Raw genomic sequence first — 16,863 nt, 5'->3', positions numbered from 1 at the left:
GGGAAAAACTAATTAAGTACTGAGGCAGAACATATGCACTCGAAGAAGGAAAATATATATGGACTCGAAGAAGAAAAATATGCACTTGAAGAAGGAAAAATATGCACTCAATGAAAAAGAACTTCTAAACTTACCTACTCAAATTTACAACAATATCACCGCCTGTTTTTTTTTTTTTTTTTTTTTTTTTTTTTTTTTTTTTTTTTGATTAGATCTATGGTTGAGATTTAACCATATTTTTTACTTAAAGCCTTCCTTCGTATATGATTCGTAATATATATATATATATATATATATATATATATATATATATATATATATATATATATATATATATCAAAAGGAAGGATACTCATTTCGCATAAATAAAAATTGAAGATTCCAATCAAAACTCATAGTCGTATATACGTATAATATTTATACATAAACAATGGCATATATTCTAAAAATAAATGCATAAGAACAAGGAACCTAGCATACTGTTTACCGGAGAGGCAAGTCATGTTGATAAAGTTTGTAAATCGGCCTTTTTAGCTGAAGTTTCCAAATAATTGTTTTGAGAAAGATCTTATTATTGATCAATAAAGATACAAAGTGTCACAGTTAGGATATGAATGGTAAATGTTAATATTCCTAATAATATATAGTGAGAGGAAAAAAGAAATTTAGTGTGCCTATAATACAGAGTCCTAATACATCTTCTCAAGTTTAAGGTTCTCTAGAGAAAACATTGAGTGTGTCCCTTATATTAGATATCATTTAGCCTTGTTGTGGTTAGTAACTTGGTGAAGATGACTGCCATTTGGTCTTTCGTAGAGATGTAATTTCCTTGTAGTTCCTTTGATGCTACTTTGCCACAAACAAAATAAAAGAATCCTGACGGACCAAATTTTTGGCCGCAGGATTGGCTACAACAGAACACTCATCCAGAGCGCAGGTACAACAAAACACTCATTCGGAGTCTTAATAAATGAAGTCGAACACAGAAACGTGCGAGAAGTATGTTTAATGGAGATAAATTAATAGGTTATTTATAGGGAATTTATCGGGGATATGGTTGATAGACAATATCGAAGATGATGCGAGAAGAGGAGATGGAGTCACTGGCCGACAATAGTTTTTTTTTTTTTTTTGGTAGGTTTGTAGCCATTGATCGTTTAGTTTACTGATACCATATGAGAACAATAATTTTGGGGATGATCTTATTATTGATCAGTCCATGATGGTATAAAATACATTATGATAAGATGCATTTATAAGTATATAAAAAATCTTAGTTAGGATAGGATTGGAATGGCAAATGGTAGAAAAAATGCAGGAAAGGCCAGAGCACCTGGGAGGAGGGCTGCTGGGGAGAATCAATCCCTGATCATTCTTTTCAATTTTCACCTCTATGACCAGTTAAGTTGCTCATGCGGGCAATTACATTTCATTTATAATTATATGGAAAACAGTATATGCCAATGACTTTGTACGTGGTTAAGTGGCACGATGTGACTCATGTGTCCAAGCCTCAATGAAAACGGTATTAACTCTTTATACTAGTATATATGAATAAGTACTACATTGTAACAGAGTCAGTAGTACTAAAAAAAATATAGAAAATAGGATAATGATCATCTCATATACATATATTTTTACAACAACAGTAAAATTATACATTTATTATTAGATTCTAATCTTACGTACTCAAAAAGTTATCATTGATGGTGTCCTAATGCCTACATCTAAGTGTACAATTTTTCATTTCCAATTTTAAATTTTTACAAATTTCCACCCATTCTTGTCGAATGAAAATCAGTGATTATTTATTGGTTTGTTTTCCTCAACAAATAAGACAACCATAGTTATCCATATCTAGACAAGCACCACTCAATGAGAGAAGGCATCCATCGACCATTGTTCTTTTTGTAAAATAAAAAATAAAAAAATTTGAAATAAAATAAAAATTTGTCCACTTAAGTATCAAGAAGCAACATGTTAGCTTAACTAGTGTCACCATTCACAATAGTCTGCAAAATATGTAAGGTAAGATCTTTTCTTTTGAAAATCATGTAAAGTAAGATCTAATTACACTATTTTTTGATTTAGAGTATCTCATTTAAACTTTTTTCATTAATTGACTTAATTGCAATATTCATTATACTTAACTACTTAAACAAAATTTTTGACACTTTTTTTTTTGTATTGATGTGACAACAATCCATGATTACACTATTGTCAACCAGTGGCAACAAAAATTTCAGTTTCAGCGTATAAATATTCTCTTACTTTGACTTTCAAGCACATCAAATTGAATTGAATAATGATGTTAATCACATAAAAATCTATGGAAAAAAATTAAAAAAAAATAAAAACGCCTAGCAAGGGGACGACAGGCATCATATCGGTAAGGATGACAAATTAAAGTGGTACACGTTGTTTAATTCCATGTCATAAATAAAAATATATGTATCCATCTAGCTCTCATTTTCTCTCCCTTTTTAAATTTTCTGTTTTTCCAACCATTCAAATACTAATTAAAAAAACTAAAATTCTTATGCAGGATGGGGTTCAATCTCTTCCACAAATATTGGATGTTTGTGTTTAGAATGAACTTTTTTTGTGGGCATAAGTGTATAGTTTGATGTTAATTTTGTAACTAAATTAGTTTAATTTATCTATTTGTGAGTTTTGGATAGATTCATGTAATTCAAAATATAGTCATCAAAGTAAAAAAAAATCTGAGTTATTAAAAAAAAAATTAAAAACTAAAATTCTTGGAATTGAAGGCGGTATACTGGTCGTTTATGTTGTTTGAAAATGACATTATAAGACAAGGACCCAACATTAAGGCATTTACGTGTATAGTTGAAGGTCAGGCGCATGCTCCAAATATTGTTTTAGTAGTTGAGAACTCATTTACATATACAATGAATTGAAGATCCCCCACAATTTTTTTATTTTTTTATTTTTTTAAAAAGTCTAGCTTCCTCATTTTCACCACCATTCAATTAATTGGTATTACTTTCACTTTTTGCGGCGATTATGTATATTTCTTCAGTTCTTCTTCTCCCAATTTTAGTCACCAAAAGTAGCCTGAAGGAAATTTCAAAAACTAAAATAAAAAGATGCTTTTGTATTTTTGCTTTTTTTTTTTAATACTAATTTTCAAAAGCTTCCTCTTAGAAAGTGGTTTTGCATTTTTGCTTTTTCTTATTTACTAATTTTCTACTTCATATATATGCTAATATTGTTATTTAAAAAATAGAATATGTTCAAATAATGGAGTATAATCCTCATAGTCACTAAATTTGCATGTGCTTGAAAATTATTGCAAGAGAGTCGTATAAAGTTGCGATTTCATTTAGAGATAGATAAAGTTACGTTTAATTTGGTGTAAGATACATATAATGTGAGAAAAAATATGTTTCATTAAAACTAGAAAAATTTTAATTAATTTGCAATTCTTCATGTACCATGTTGGGATGGGAAAATTTATATTATGGACCATGATCTACATTGTAAAATGCATCAATGATAAATGTTTAATTTTAGTATTCTGAATGTTTATTTTTAAAGTATCATAGGTTCATATTTAAGTAATATATTAAAAATTAACGTGTAGTATATATAAAATGAACTTTCAATATATATATATATATATATATATATATATATATATATATATATATATATATATATATATATATAAATGAACATATATGTCAGTGATACATCTTGCAATGTAGATCATGATCCACGGTATAATATTTGTTGAGTGGTCCATTATTACCTTCATTATAAGGAAAATTTTGATATATGCTAATGAACTTAAGTAGGGTTGAAAGGAATGGGTGAGGTTGCTTTTTATAATTCAAAGTATGGGGAGCCATAATTAAGTTTGAACAACTTACATTATGAGCAAGATATTCATTGAATTTAAACTCTAAACTTGAATATTGAATATAAATACTATTTGAATTGAATGTTCATCACTTTAATATTTCAAACTTCATGAATATCATTGTTAGGGCATATGGCCATTGGTCTAAGCTCATTATTGAGAAATTTAAGAGGCAAAGTCAATCGTAATAAACCGACTCAAATCAAACCAATCAGGATAACCGGCAAGCCATACAAAAAGATCGACGAATAGAAAAATCACGCAAGATTGACAACAATTCCCATTAATCATGGCACCACATTTCCTTTACTCTTTCGTATATAAATACCATAATCATTTGTAATAAAAGATTTCACTCTCTATATTTACTACATACTCTTATAATTACCATGATAGTAATAGTACTCAACAGGGTAGTGTGGGAATACTTGACCCCAATGGTGAACCAAAAGCTTATTCTCTAAGGGATGGAAAAGAAATTTTATTTTTATCTAACCAGAAAACTAAGATTGATGAATAATTTAAATGCACATAAGTTATTAATAAATTGAAAACAATAATATAATACAACAATATGTGTGTATTACTAGGTGAGTTTTATTATTAATAAATCATCTCCCTAAAATTCATAATGAGCAAATAGGAAAAAGGGCTTTATGATGAGGCGATTAGATCATCAAATGGGGCATCCTATATATATGTATAATGATCATATACATATATATAACATAACTTATTGCGCTTTGCTTTTTAGATTAGAAGGTGGCAGAAGTACGTAACCTATAAGCTGAATTTAGCAAGCAGCTTGGCATGGTGTTGTGCCATATAATATAATATATAATATATATATATATATATATATATATATATATATATATATATATATATATATATATATATATATATATATATATATATATATATGGTGTCCATTTGTCTTTAATTATGATAGAAATTTATTAACGGTCTCATTTATCTTATCTTACATTTTTTAATTAAATGATTAATCAGTGAATGGTTGTTAGATTGATTAGCCATCCAACCCAAAGATGTTACATCAAAAAGAGGTTATATATTGATCTAGTTGATTACATTCACGGAATCACTTTGAATGTAAATTTTGGATTAAAAAAAAATTGGAAATTCAAGTATTGTCACGTCTTGCAGGAACAAAATCAAGTGGCGGACTGGCTGACAAGGAATTATGTGTCTGAGCCTGATTTGACGTTGTTTTGTTTTTGTCCTAACGCCAATCTCGCGGAGTTAGTCCACAAGAATTGCATTGGGGCTCTTTATGCCCGTGGCGACTGGTTTGTGTTTTGTTTAGGGGTTCGCCCTTCCCTTCTCCCAAAAACATAAATTGTTAGGTAAAATTTGTCCTGTTTATGAATACCCAAAGATTTTTACAAATGTAAAATTTGTAATAAATTCCAGTGAATTGAAGCATTTGTACCATAGAAACAGCTGTAATGCATGAAAGAGCGAGCTGAGCAGGCCTCTCTGTGCCCACTTTTGCATTACAATTACACTGCCAAGTGCCAATTCACCCAAGACATCATCTGCTTTTTGACCTTACCCCTAACGGTAAACTTCGCACCAACAATTTGTGTCTGCAGTCTGCACTATGTTTCACTTTACTTCAATAGTTATATTGTTGGGCAAAACCTTAAAAGAATCAAGTCCTGCTTCATGTCACTATTGTATATGTAACGCTACTGATTACACAAGTATAAGAAAATATAATTTTGTATATTCACTATTAGTAACAGAGCAAATCATGTAAATTAGTAAAGCGGTACGGTGGAATTGTTTAGCTGTAACTTGGACAGCTAAATTCAAAATCTTGCAAATTTTGACAAAAACTTGTGAAGTTCTCCCACCTTATGCTTGACAAATTTGGTTGACGGGTTAGAGATTGGTCAAATAGTTCGCTTAGTAAGAAATTATCTATTAACTTTCTTGATTTGAGCCAGTAAACTATCTAAGCTGGTTCTTTCTTGATTTGAGCCAGTAAACTACCTAAGCTGGTTCTTCCGTGAGATCTTTTACCAGCTAGGGGATGGATAATAACATTGATTTGTATTTATTGAAGCAGATAAACATATGATGATGACTTGTTTTGATGGTGTCAAATGTAGTTAACCTGTCACTAGTTTAACTAGATTCAGCATGTCATTATGTTGATGTTGCAACTACCAGTTTAATAATAGAAATCAAGATAAGCAAACATTGCATGTTGTATCAACCGACATTCACCCAGGATGTTTTGTTTGCACAGTTGCACTCCAAAGGGACAAAATTACCATGGAGAAGAAGGCCAATACATAGATAGAACTTAATAATTAACCATGGAGAAGGTCCAGCAAAAGAAATTACCGTTTACAAGACTGTAAATAAACATGGATTGGCAATAAAAATTAATGAACAATTAAATCCCCAAGACTAGTAGTAGTTCTTTAGGGGCTGGGGATTTTACACACATAACAGTACCTAATGTTCACTACCCGAGCCTCGGGTCTTCACATCTCCATGGACAGAAAGCGATGAACAAACGAGAAGGTAAAGACGAGGCGACCAAAATCTATCATTGCTCGATCACAGCATGCAGTCTGTTCTGGCTGGTAGTCTTCTGAAGAAGTTGAGAGGCACAGAGGGGAGCTTGTGGCGAAACCTCGGGTGCCTCAACATGTAGAATCCAGCAAGAAGGGCAACGACTTGGAATGGCGTGACGTAGAGGACTATGGCAGCCACCAGACAGAAAATCACGAAAAGTGCGGTGGCTCTCGGGTCTCTCCAGCTCAGTAGAGACTGCAGCCTCTCTCCTTGAGTAGCTAAATCGCCAACCACAGTTTGAATCCTTCCCGCAATGCTTCTAAGGCGGTCGTATCTCATCCTCACAACGTCGGGGGGACGTGAAGTCGGGAAGGTATCGAACTCCTCGTCGAGTTCATCGGGATGGGCATTGTCAGCACACGAGATACGGGTGTCCATGTGAGGAGGATTCCTCGGCCTCCATCGATAGTACCAGATTCCAATCAAAAAGAGATACAGGAATACGGTGGGAAGGATAAGTTCGGGATAAAGAACCAGAATCAGGAACAAGATGTGAATCAGAACAGTCGTGATCGGGTTTTTCCAATTGCATATTTGATCGAACCATTTCCCAACCGCAATCAACCCACCTAAAACACTCATAATTCTGAAAAAGTTAGCCTTGCTTCGCCTCATACTCCACATGTGAGAACCAACATCCAGCATATACTCCACGACCTCTTTTCTCAACGGTGGCTCCGCTCGGCTAAGTCTCATCGAAACAATCTGAGTGGCCTGGTGCCTCAAGCTATCGACCTGGCTAACAGTCAACGGATGAATATAGTGCATTTTGGGTAACAGGGGATGCGAGTACATATGCATCATATTTAGCAACGAAGAACAAGTAAATCTCACAGCTAAATGAATTTCACCCATCTTCTTTACTCCAGTAGGATGCAAAACTAGGAGCGGATAAATATGCGTGTAAACACGACCTGTCTCCAGTGTAGAAAGACGAATTCTGACCTTTCCAATCCTCGAGTCCCTCGCCCCTGCAGATTTATCTCCTCCCTGGAGATGGCAGTTATCGAATACACCGATAGTGATAACAGTGCACGGATCGAAAACCTCCCAAGTGTACTGTTCACTCCACTTGGGAGTAAAACTGTCGATAATAGTCCTTGTCCGGACCCATTTTGTTCCATATTTAGCCACGCAATATGCATCGGTCGTTGCTCGCCCGTCTTTTGTCTTCATAGGTGAAAGGCCATGAGCATTCAGGATACCCAATTCAAGAACGCCAATATTGGGCTTCCATAGTTGTTTTGCAGTTGGCCTAAGATCACTGCTATAGTGGGTAGATTCATCGAGGACGTGATACCCACCTTCCAAGCATATCCTCATGTGAATCCTGCTCGCAAACTTGATTTCCTTCTTTTCCCCCTCGACAATAATATGTTTCTCGAGATTAAACCACCTCGAGTTCACAGGCCTATGGTCCAACCTCCTATCCACGTACTGCAATGGTACTGCACATCTTCCAAGAACCTCATCCTTGTTCGGTGCAACTCTGTCTTCCACGCTTAAAATCAGCTGCTCTTCGAATGGCTCTGCTGCTACAAACATTAAGTCTTCGTTCCACATTGGATTGATGGTTTTGTTCATGGAAACTCTGGTCCTCAAAGCCTGGTTTCCCAGAATTGCCTTCACGAAAACTTCTGGAAACCGGCTTTTGTCATGGGGCACCAAGTCCTGAGCTTCTATCACGTTAACTCTCAAGTACCAAAGCTTGGGTGATAGATACACCTTAGATCTTATATTTGCGAGGCCATCGGCACCGCTAACAGCTGCAGAATCAGAATGCCACGCGTCGGGGAATGCCTCGTCCGCTTGGGTTCCCATCCAAACGGCTAACATCAGCTCTCCGCCTTTAACCTTATCCCCCTTTTTGTCCTCCAACCTATACCATTGTGGAGCCAGAGGACTATCGGGCGGAACCCTCTTTGGAATCTCGTGCAAATCAAACACAACTCGACCCACAAAATCATCCTTAACAAAATCCTTATCTTTCACAATCACCTCAAGCATAGAAGCCTGAATGCGTTCCTTAGAGAAAGCAAACACCTGGTTCCATTCCGGGTTGCTCTTCTTCTCAAAGTGGCGGGTCGTGCCTTTATAGTTCCCCAACCTAACTTCAACGTAAGGATCAAGACTACCCGTGACATCTTTCGGAGGCAAATCTCTCGCTTTCACAACCCGGACATAAAGATATTGCATCTGCTCAACTAGATCATAGGTGCTAGTGAGCTTATCACCTGTGATCTTCCCCCCACCAAGGTGGGGTTTGGTCTCCTTCAGCATAAAATCTTCTTGTGGAGGCCTCTGCATTTTGTGGTTGTTCTTTTTCCACAATACAACAAAAACCAGACAACCTTCTAGTCCTCAATCTGAGTTAAAGCCAAATGCTCAACAAATAAACAAGTCTTTCCAAAGCTTTTATAGATCTCCCCTAAAATAAGCTGTTTCAGAAACCCAGAAAAACCTAAAGATTAGGGAAAATATTGAAATCCAAATGGGCTCTAAAGCAATGCAGCCAAAATATGAGACAGGAGATATCAGATTATATATATATATATATATATATATATATATATATATATATATATATATATATATATATATATATATATATATATATATATATATATATATATATATATGGAAAGATGAGCTTAAATCTTAGATCTTCGTCAAAAGAAAAACTCACAAACTCCAAAAAGGAAGGAGAACCCCATAAATGATCATCAGAAAAATAGAAATACTTCAGATCTGAATGCTCCAAACCTGCAACATAAAATTTAAAAAATTTCAAAAAAAAAATTAAAAAGAGACAGCCCAACCGAGGAGTCAAAATGCTCTAACTAACAACCACCTTGCTCAAGAAATTCCTCCTTTTTCACAACCCCAGAAAAGAATGACAAATAACACGAAAAATTGCAACTACTAACAAAGGGGAAAAAAAATGAAACTTTTTTAAACGTAGGGGAAAACCCGAAAAATAAAGTAAAATCGAAGAGCGAAACACAACAGCAAGCAACGAATGCAGAGGCCCAAGAGTCAAGATTTTAGCTCTTTTACCTATCCGTACCAGTAGATAGATAGATACACAAACACAAGACATCTTATGAAAGAAAAACTCATAGACAGATAAAGAGGGGAGGGAAGGAGATTGGATGAATATACCTGGAGGGTTCACGGAAGCTGAGGAGAAGAGACCAGAGATGGTGGGAATTTAGCTGATAAGGTTCTGAATATTACCCACTGGGAACAAGAAAAAGAAAAAGGCGAAGAGTGGTGGGAGGGGTTTGCTTTCCTTTTTTTTTTTTTTTTTTTAGTGTTATCAAAGAAAGTGGAAGGTTAAAGAGAGAGAAGAGAACAGCTCCTCTCCTGTGCTAGTCTCTGCTACAGTGGGTTTGGTCTAGAGAGAGAAAAGTTGAGAGTTTTACAGACAATTTTGAGAGAGAGAGAGTAGTGACCCGTTTGGGTAACCCAAGCGGCGACGGTGGGTACGCAGTGCAGATTGTTTCTCTGAGAAAAATATAATAATAAAATTATTAATCTGTGTTGAGTTTTATTATTTAATTTTTGTTGGGTTTCTTTATTGGCGTATGAGTATAGTTGTCCTTTTGTCGCTGGTGGTAGAGCAGAGCCCATAGGACCCGGGTCGCGCGTGCCGGTCCAGTGGTTCTCTGTGCCACGCAGATACTATTTCCCGGTGTATGTTATACGCACTATTTAACGGGGTGGTCAATAACGGGCGACTATCTTACTTTGTTTGCTTCTTTCAAATGTTCAACAATTGATTTGTATTTGCAATTGGTTAAGCGGTTTTGAGTTAGATGATAAAAGGAAATTTGCTAAATTATATAATATTTTATTGAACAGTTTAATGATTTAATTATCATAAACAATAATATGTTTTCAATTTTCTTAATTTTTGCATAGGTGATGACGATGATGTTGAAAATGTTTTTGTTCGTGTTCTAACTGAATTTTCTTGAAGCGTAGTTTGTTTTGGACTGATTGTGTAATGATTAATGAATTGATATGTGATTATGAACTTTGAATGTTAATAATTTTAGTTTGTTTCATTGTTTTGAATTTAAAAATTTTGAAAGTTGAACGTGAACATGGTTTTAATATATTTATTTATTATTTATTGATTTATTGTTAGACTTTAAAATTGGATTGCAAATTTGCAATGCTTAGTACTTTTATTCTTGTCATTTTAAAATTTTTTACTTAATTTCACATGAATTAAAAAAAAAAAAAAAAAAAAAAAAAAAAAGACTAAAACACAAACAAACAAAAGTCCGCAGATTGCCCGTGCAGGGACGGAGCCAGGACGGAACAATGCGGGGGGCCAAATTACGATTGAAGTACTAAATTAAATACATTGATATCCCGTTAACATATCTCAAAATAATCATTACATTACAAATTCAATAAAGTTTAGAATAAATTATTTATAATTGAATCTATATTAACTTATTTTGCAATATGTTTTTCAATGCACATTACTTTGTACGGTTGAAAGAATGAAAACATTCCAGCATGTTTTAAAAGACTATTGATTATTTCTTGAAAAACCATCTTCACAACATAACATAATAGCAATTGTTTTCTCAAATACATATACTACACAATTGTTACATTATTATGCATTTTAAATTAAATACAAAATTTATCACACAACCACAAATTTACATAATTAATCAAACAAATGCACTTGATATCCATGATTTAGAATCAAACAAAACAATTATTTAAGATAAACAATAGAATATGAAACAAAAATTAACCAAACAAGTAGTTATAAATAAAATAAAAAATAAAAATTAACTTGAAAAATATGCATAGATTTTGTTAATGACAAATTATCTTATTATAACGTATATGCCGCATATATGCATGGTTTTAGGCAGAGAAACTAGTAAGTAGGTTAAATGAAATTTAATTTGAATGTGAGTCAACAATATATGGAATACATAATTTGAAATAGGAGAGAACTGAAAAAGTTGAGAAGATGAAAAAATTTATAACTTTACCTGTAAGATTAATTAAGTGGAGGGGGGCCAAATATTTTGAAAAAACAATAAAATTTTAAAATTCTATATAACATATTTTTTAAAAATTTAATACATATATAATATTAAAAAATTTTGGGGTGGGGGAGGGGGGCCAAGGCCCCCTAAACATACACTTACCTCCGTCCCTGGGCCCGTGTGAGGCGAGCTAGCCAGCTTTGACAATACTAGTAAAGACGGTGTATATACCTAGTCTTTGCTTCTTAGACCTTTGTTCACTGTGTCTAATAAACTCTTGGACCCAAGCTCAGTTCCTCAATCAATATCCCTTTTTTTAGATCAAACGGGAAGGAGTAGACTCGATACAAGCAAGGCTAGCTTTCTATCAATACCCTTTTTTTTTAATTTTATGGTCCGTTTGGAAAGCAGGAAAATAACTTCTGGAAAATGTTTTCTCGAAAATGAGTCATTTTCCGGAAAACGTTTTCCTTTCTCGTGTTTGGCTGCACAACAGAAAACTGTCTTTGTGTGTTTGGCTCATTTTCTGAAAAATGAGGTAGAATTGTATAATTAAACATTTTATATAATTAATTATTTTGTTTAAAGTATATTAAATTTACAATAATATTATAAATAATAATATTTATTTTTAAATCAAATAATATTATTTATTTGTTAAAAAATTTTAAAAAAATAACAAAGAGAGCCGTGCTTGCTCTTTGGTTTCTGGCCGGAAACCAAAGAGGACTGCTATCAGGTGTCCGTCATGGTCCCCGCCGCGAGGCACGGCGCGTCAGGTGCGAACGCCGCCAATGTCGATCTGTTCACCGCCTTCACAATCACATGGCTCACCGATCAATCCAACAACGAAGACGTCATCCCTCGTGTGTAGAGATTGCGAAATGGATCTAGGGTTGGGTTTGAGAATTGGGGCGAATTCACAGTGTTGTTGTTGTAGACAGAGACGACAGTGGTTGTTGTTGTAGACAGAGACGAAGGTGGTTGTTGTTGTAGACAGACGAAGGTGGTTGTTGTTGTAAGCCAAAGAAGCCTTCCAGAAAATTACTTCCCCCAACAAAAATGGGAAGTCATTTTCCGAAAAGTTGAGCTCATTTTTCATTGACCATGCCTCATTTTCCTTTGACTTCTCATTTTCCACCCTAGCCAAACACCAAAAACTCGGAAAATGATTTCCAGTTTCCAAACACACCCTTATAAAGAAAATATTTACTAATTTTGTATATTTCAATACGTATGGTCGTATGGAGTAATTAGTACGGAGTAATAATTAAAATTAAATGTTATGGGTTGAATTTTACCGTGGAATGGTTTTATGAAATTAAATACTTATGGAGTTTATTTTATGAATGTAATAATAAATACAAAGCACAAGTTAATTAATGACGTAGATAATTGAGTTAACAGACCATAATAAATTAAACCATGCTGATATTTAACGCCCACCAAATATTAAACAAAAATATCCAATGACTTCTTTTAGAAACTATAAGTCTATAACCGATATAAATAATAAATATTTCAGCATGGACTTACGTACACGTATGCTTTTAGTAGTTTCAGTTTGATTGGTTTACTTAGTTTCCATAATAATTATAATCTCTTTTAACCAATTTATTAACAAGTAAATATGGACTAAAAATTTACAATCCCAGACTATTAATTTAGTAACTACATTTATAACTTTTTTTTTGAAAGCCAAGTATGTTGGCATATTTTAATTAATGAAAGGAATCAAGCAGTCAGGAGGGACATAGTCCCAATACATAGAGTGTTCTTGATCAAAAGCTAGCGTAGCTAAAGTATGAGCACTAACATTAACTAGTCTAGATACAATATTAAAAGAGCAATACGTAAAAAGGGCCATAATTGCCCGACATTGATCCTCCACCACTCCTTCATAAGATAGGATGGTCGCAGGACTAGATAGTAAGTGATGTCGTAGTTGTGTGCAATCAGTCAGCATATCCACATCAAGTTCGTTCCAGTCCTTAAGCCAAGATAACGCTTCTCTGCATGCTAGGGCCTCCGCCATAAGAGGTGACAAACAAGTCATGAGCTTGCCATTTGTTGCGGCCTTGAATGAACCATCCGGGTGTAGTAATACCACACCATAAGCCGCGTCGCCCGACTGCGGTCGAAAACCTCCGTCGAAGAAGCAACGCGGGCGTCCGTGAAGCTCCGGTGTAGGCTGCTGCGCATACGCCATTCTTGCCGCGGTCGCACGCCTCCATGTAGTGGGAGGTGGCGGTAATGCTCTCTTCCACACAGCTTCGTTCCGGGCATTCCATAAATGATAAAGGACTCCTACCAGTGTGGCAAATTGCTCCTCCGTTAAGTTGGCCATAGCACCCATTATCCATTCTGGAAAAGTAGCAGCAATAATATTTGTAATAGGCAAACCCGAAATATTCCAAACAATTCTAGAATAATCACAAGAAGTTAATGCATGCATAACATTCTCATGGGATGTATCACACATTGGGCACATTTATAACTTATAAGTTCGCATCCCAACAATAACGACCTATTATGAGGTGTTTGGTAGAGAAAAAATTGGACAAATTTTTATGTGGATCATGAATACAAGGTACAATTTTAATATATTAAAAGTACATTATGTGATAGTATACAAAATAATATACTTTCAGTACTCAAATAATGTATTTTTTATGAATACAATGTACATTTTTAATATACTAAAACTACATTATTTGTGTACTGAATGTACATTATTTGATAATATACAAAATAATGTACTTTCAGTATTAAAATAATGTACATTACTTTTCATTAATACAAGGTACATTTTTAATATACTAAAAGTACATTATTTGTGTACTGAATGTACATTATTTGATAGTATACAAAATAATTTATTTTCAGTACTTAAATAATGTACTTTATATACACAAATAATGTAATTTATACTATACTTATGATCCACATAGCCGTGTAGACAATGATTCATAGAATAATGACTCGAGGAATTGCAATTTCTTTCCCACTTAATTTCAAGAAGCGGAAAATTACAGAGTTTGGTTGGGAGGAATTGCAATTATATGAAATTATAATTCTTAAAATATGATGAATTGGAAATCCCACATTGCCCTAGTAATTGCAATTCCATAATACATGGGAATAAAATTTGGATTGTGATGACCAAATTGCCCTCCATAATAATCATATATCTTTCCATAAGAATTGTAATTACCCGGACATTTTGATCTTTATAATACTTATTATATTTCAGTTCTCATATATGTCAAACACTATAATTGAAAATTCACAGCAATTCTATTCATATCTACCAAATAGTGGAATTTGAATTTCCACATTACTTCTTTTTCACAAAATTACAATTTCTTTCTCCGCTCCTAATTCCCTCATTGCAACCAAGCGATCTATTACAAGCCGTTTGGTTGACAGTAATTGCAATGCAATTACCTCCTAATTCAGTGAAATCCTCCCCTATGAATTGTAATTCAGCGCAAAAATGGAGAGATGAAGCTATTATTATGAAATTTATGCCCTTCTCATAATACAAGATCTCATTAGCTCCCATCCACTCATCTGTACACTACATTTCTGGTTGGCAAAATAATAATAATAATAATAATAATAATAATAATAATAATAATAATAATGGTTTTATTGGAATCGGGTCCACCATAAACCGGGTATAAGAAATATAGAACGGAATAAAAGAGCTATTATTACCAGTGGAGCGCGAGGCCCACATAAACGCGCACAAACCCAATGTCGCAGGCCCATAAACAATAGTACAGGAAAGTTATACGGTAAAAAGGGAAATAAACGGATAGACAGAAACCTGAATTACATGCATAATACCGGAATCGATCTTTGGACCAATTAGGAGAGAGAGAAGACTCAGACCGCCAGGCTACCAAGTCGTTTGTGTTTCTTGCCATGCCCTAAACTGACCGCAACCCCCGCTTTTATACCCTCTCAGGACTTCCGCATACCACCCACGTGTACAACATCTACAGGCCTCCAGCTCCCACCATACATGTGTCCTCCCCTCTCCGCACGTACCCCCAACTGCTCGAACGGGACCGATCTTGTCACGCACTATCCCGGGATCCTTGCTCCTATACGCATCGCCCTCCGTCAGTTGCCCTTCCGTGCGCAGCATGCATGCACTAGCCGCCATTCCAGCCACATGCATGCATGTACGTAACCACCACCTGTACGCGCAGCCGCCACCTTGTACGCATGCAACCATCATCCATACGCGCAGCCACCACCGTGTACGCATGCAACCGCCACCCGTACGCGCAACCGCCACCTTGTACGCATGCAACCATCATCCATACGCGCAACCACCACCTTGTACGCATGCAATCGCCACCCGTACGCGCAGCCACCACCTTGTACGCATGCAACCGTCATCCATACGCGCAGCCAACACCTTGTACGCATGCAACCACCTCGCATACACGCGTGCATGCATGTTTGTGAGGTCCAAGCGTACGTATAGGCATGCATGCGAGCCCATGCTCGTGAGCCCCCCTCCTCATCCATTTGGGCTCACACTCTCTAATCGACATGGGTCAGGCTCATTACATTGTTTTCCATCAAATAATAATAATAATAATAATAATAATAATAATAATAATAATAATGTTATTATAAGGTTATTTTAGTCATTGTATCACTTATTCCCTTTCAACTCCTTGTAATCCTATTCATGTATACCAAACACTGTAATTTGAATTCCTACTTAATTCTCACCGAATTACAATTCATTTTTCTCGTAATTCCTCCCTTCCAACCAAACAACATGTTAGTATTATTGGATTGAGATGATTAACTGTGAGTTTTTTTCGTCACTAAACAAAATGGGTGGGAATATAATCAGAGGACACTTATATAGTGTCTTTTTTTTTTTTTTTTTTTTTTTTTTTTCCAACAAAGTTGATATGCATGGTAACTTTTTCTTTTTTCCCTTTATTCCCAAGCTCCGAGCTTTATCTCTCTCTATTCTATTTCTATTTCTCTATTTGCTCCTCTTCTACTTCTGTATAATTTCATTTAATACCCGTATATTAAATTTGTCAACTTCAAATTTATCTAATTTCATAAATATCAAATGTATTAAATATAATTTTATTTAGTGTTCAAAATGATGTATATGAAATTTATTAAATCATTTTCCTTAAATTTCATAAACATCTAAGATATTTAATATAACACTTTAAATCAATTTTACTAAATATCATTGTTGAAGTGTGTATAATATGCATGGCTCATTGATCCTATAATTCCGCACTCAAAACAATACCGTAACTCCACCATAAAAATTAGTTCAAGAGTAGA

At 34.7% G+C, this 16,863-nt stretch overlaps 1 protein-coding gene across 4 annotated transcripts; it reads right to left on the bottom strand.

The window, feature by feature from the left end:
* Nucleotides 1-6,185: 6,185 nt before the first annotated feature.
* LOC109150818 (FT-interacting protein 1-like) lies at nucleotides 6,186-10,024 on the bottom strand. Of its 4 annotated transcripts, none has more exons than XM_019298795.1 (3): nucleotides 9,662-10,024; nucleotides 9,186-9,262; nucleotides 6,186-8,937 (listed from the first exon to the last, which is right to left on the bottom strand). In XM_019298795.1, the coding sequence occupies exon 3, from the start codon at nucleotides 8,804-8,806 to the stop codon at nucleotides 6,482-6,484; it is 2,325 nt and encodes a 774-aa protein (XP_019154340.1). In that variant the 5' UTR covers nucleotides 8,807-8,937; nucleotides 9,186-9,262; nucleotides 9,662-10,024; the 3' UTR covers nucleotides 6,186-6,481. The 4 variants fall into 4 exon arrangements, with proteins under 4 accessions (XP_019154340.1, XP_019154349.1, XP_019154344.1 ...); XM_019298804.1 differs by having other exon boundaries at nucleotides 6,186-8,960; nucleotides 9,662-9,985; XM_019298799.1 differs by lacking the exon at nucleotides 9,662-10,024 and adding an exon at nucleotides 9,351-9,633.
* Nucleotides 10,025-16,863: the final 6,839 nt, after the last annotated feature.

The sequence above is a fragment of the Ipomoea nil genome, unplaced genomic scaffold (genome assembly GCF_001879475.1).
Source record: "Ipomoea nil cultivar Tokyo-kokei standard unplaced genomic scaffold, Asagao_1.1 scaffold0268, whole genome shotgun sequence".
Lineage (NCBI taxonomy): Eukaryota > Viridiplantae > Streptophyta > Magnoliopsida > Solanales > Convolvulaceae > Ipomoea > Ipomoea nil.
Note: the sequence above shows the minus strand (reverse complement) of the source record. Positions and strands in the feature narration are given on the sequence as shown.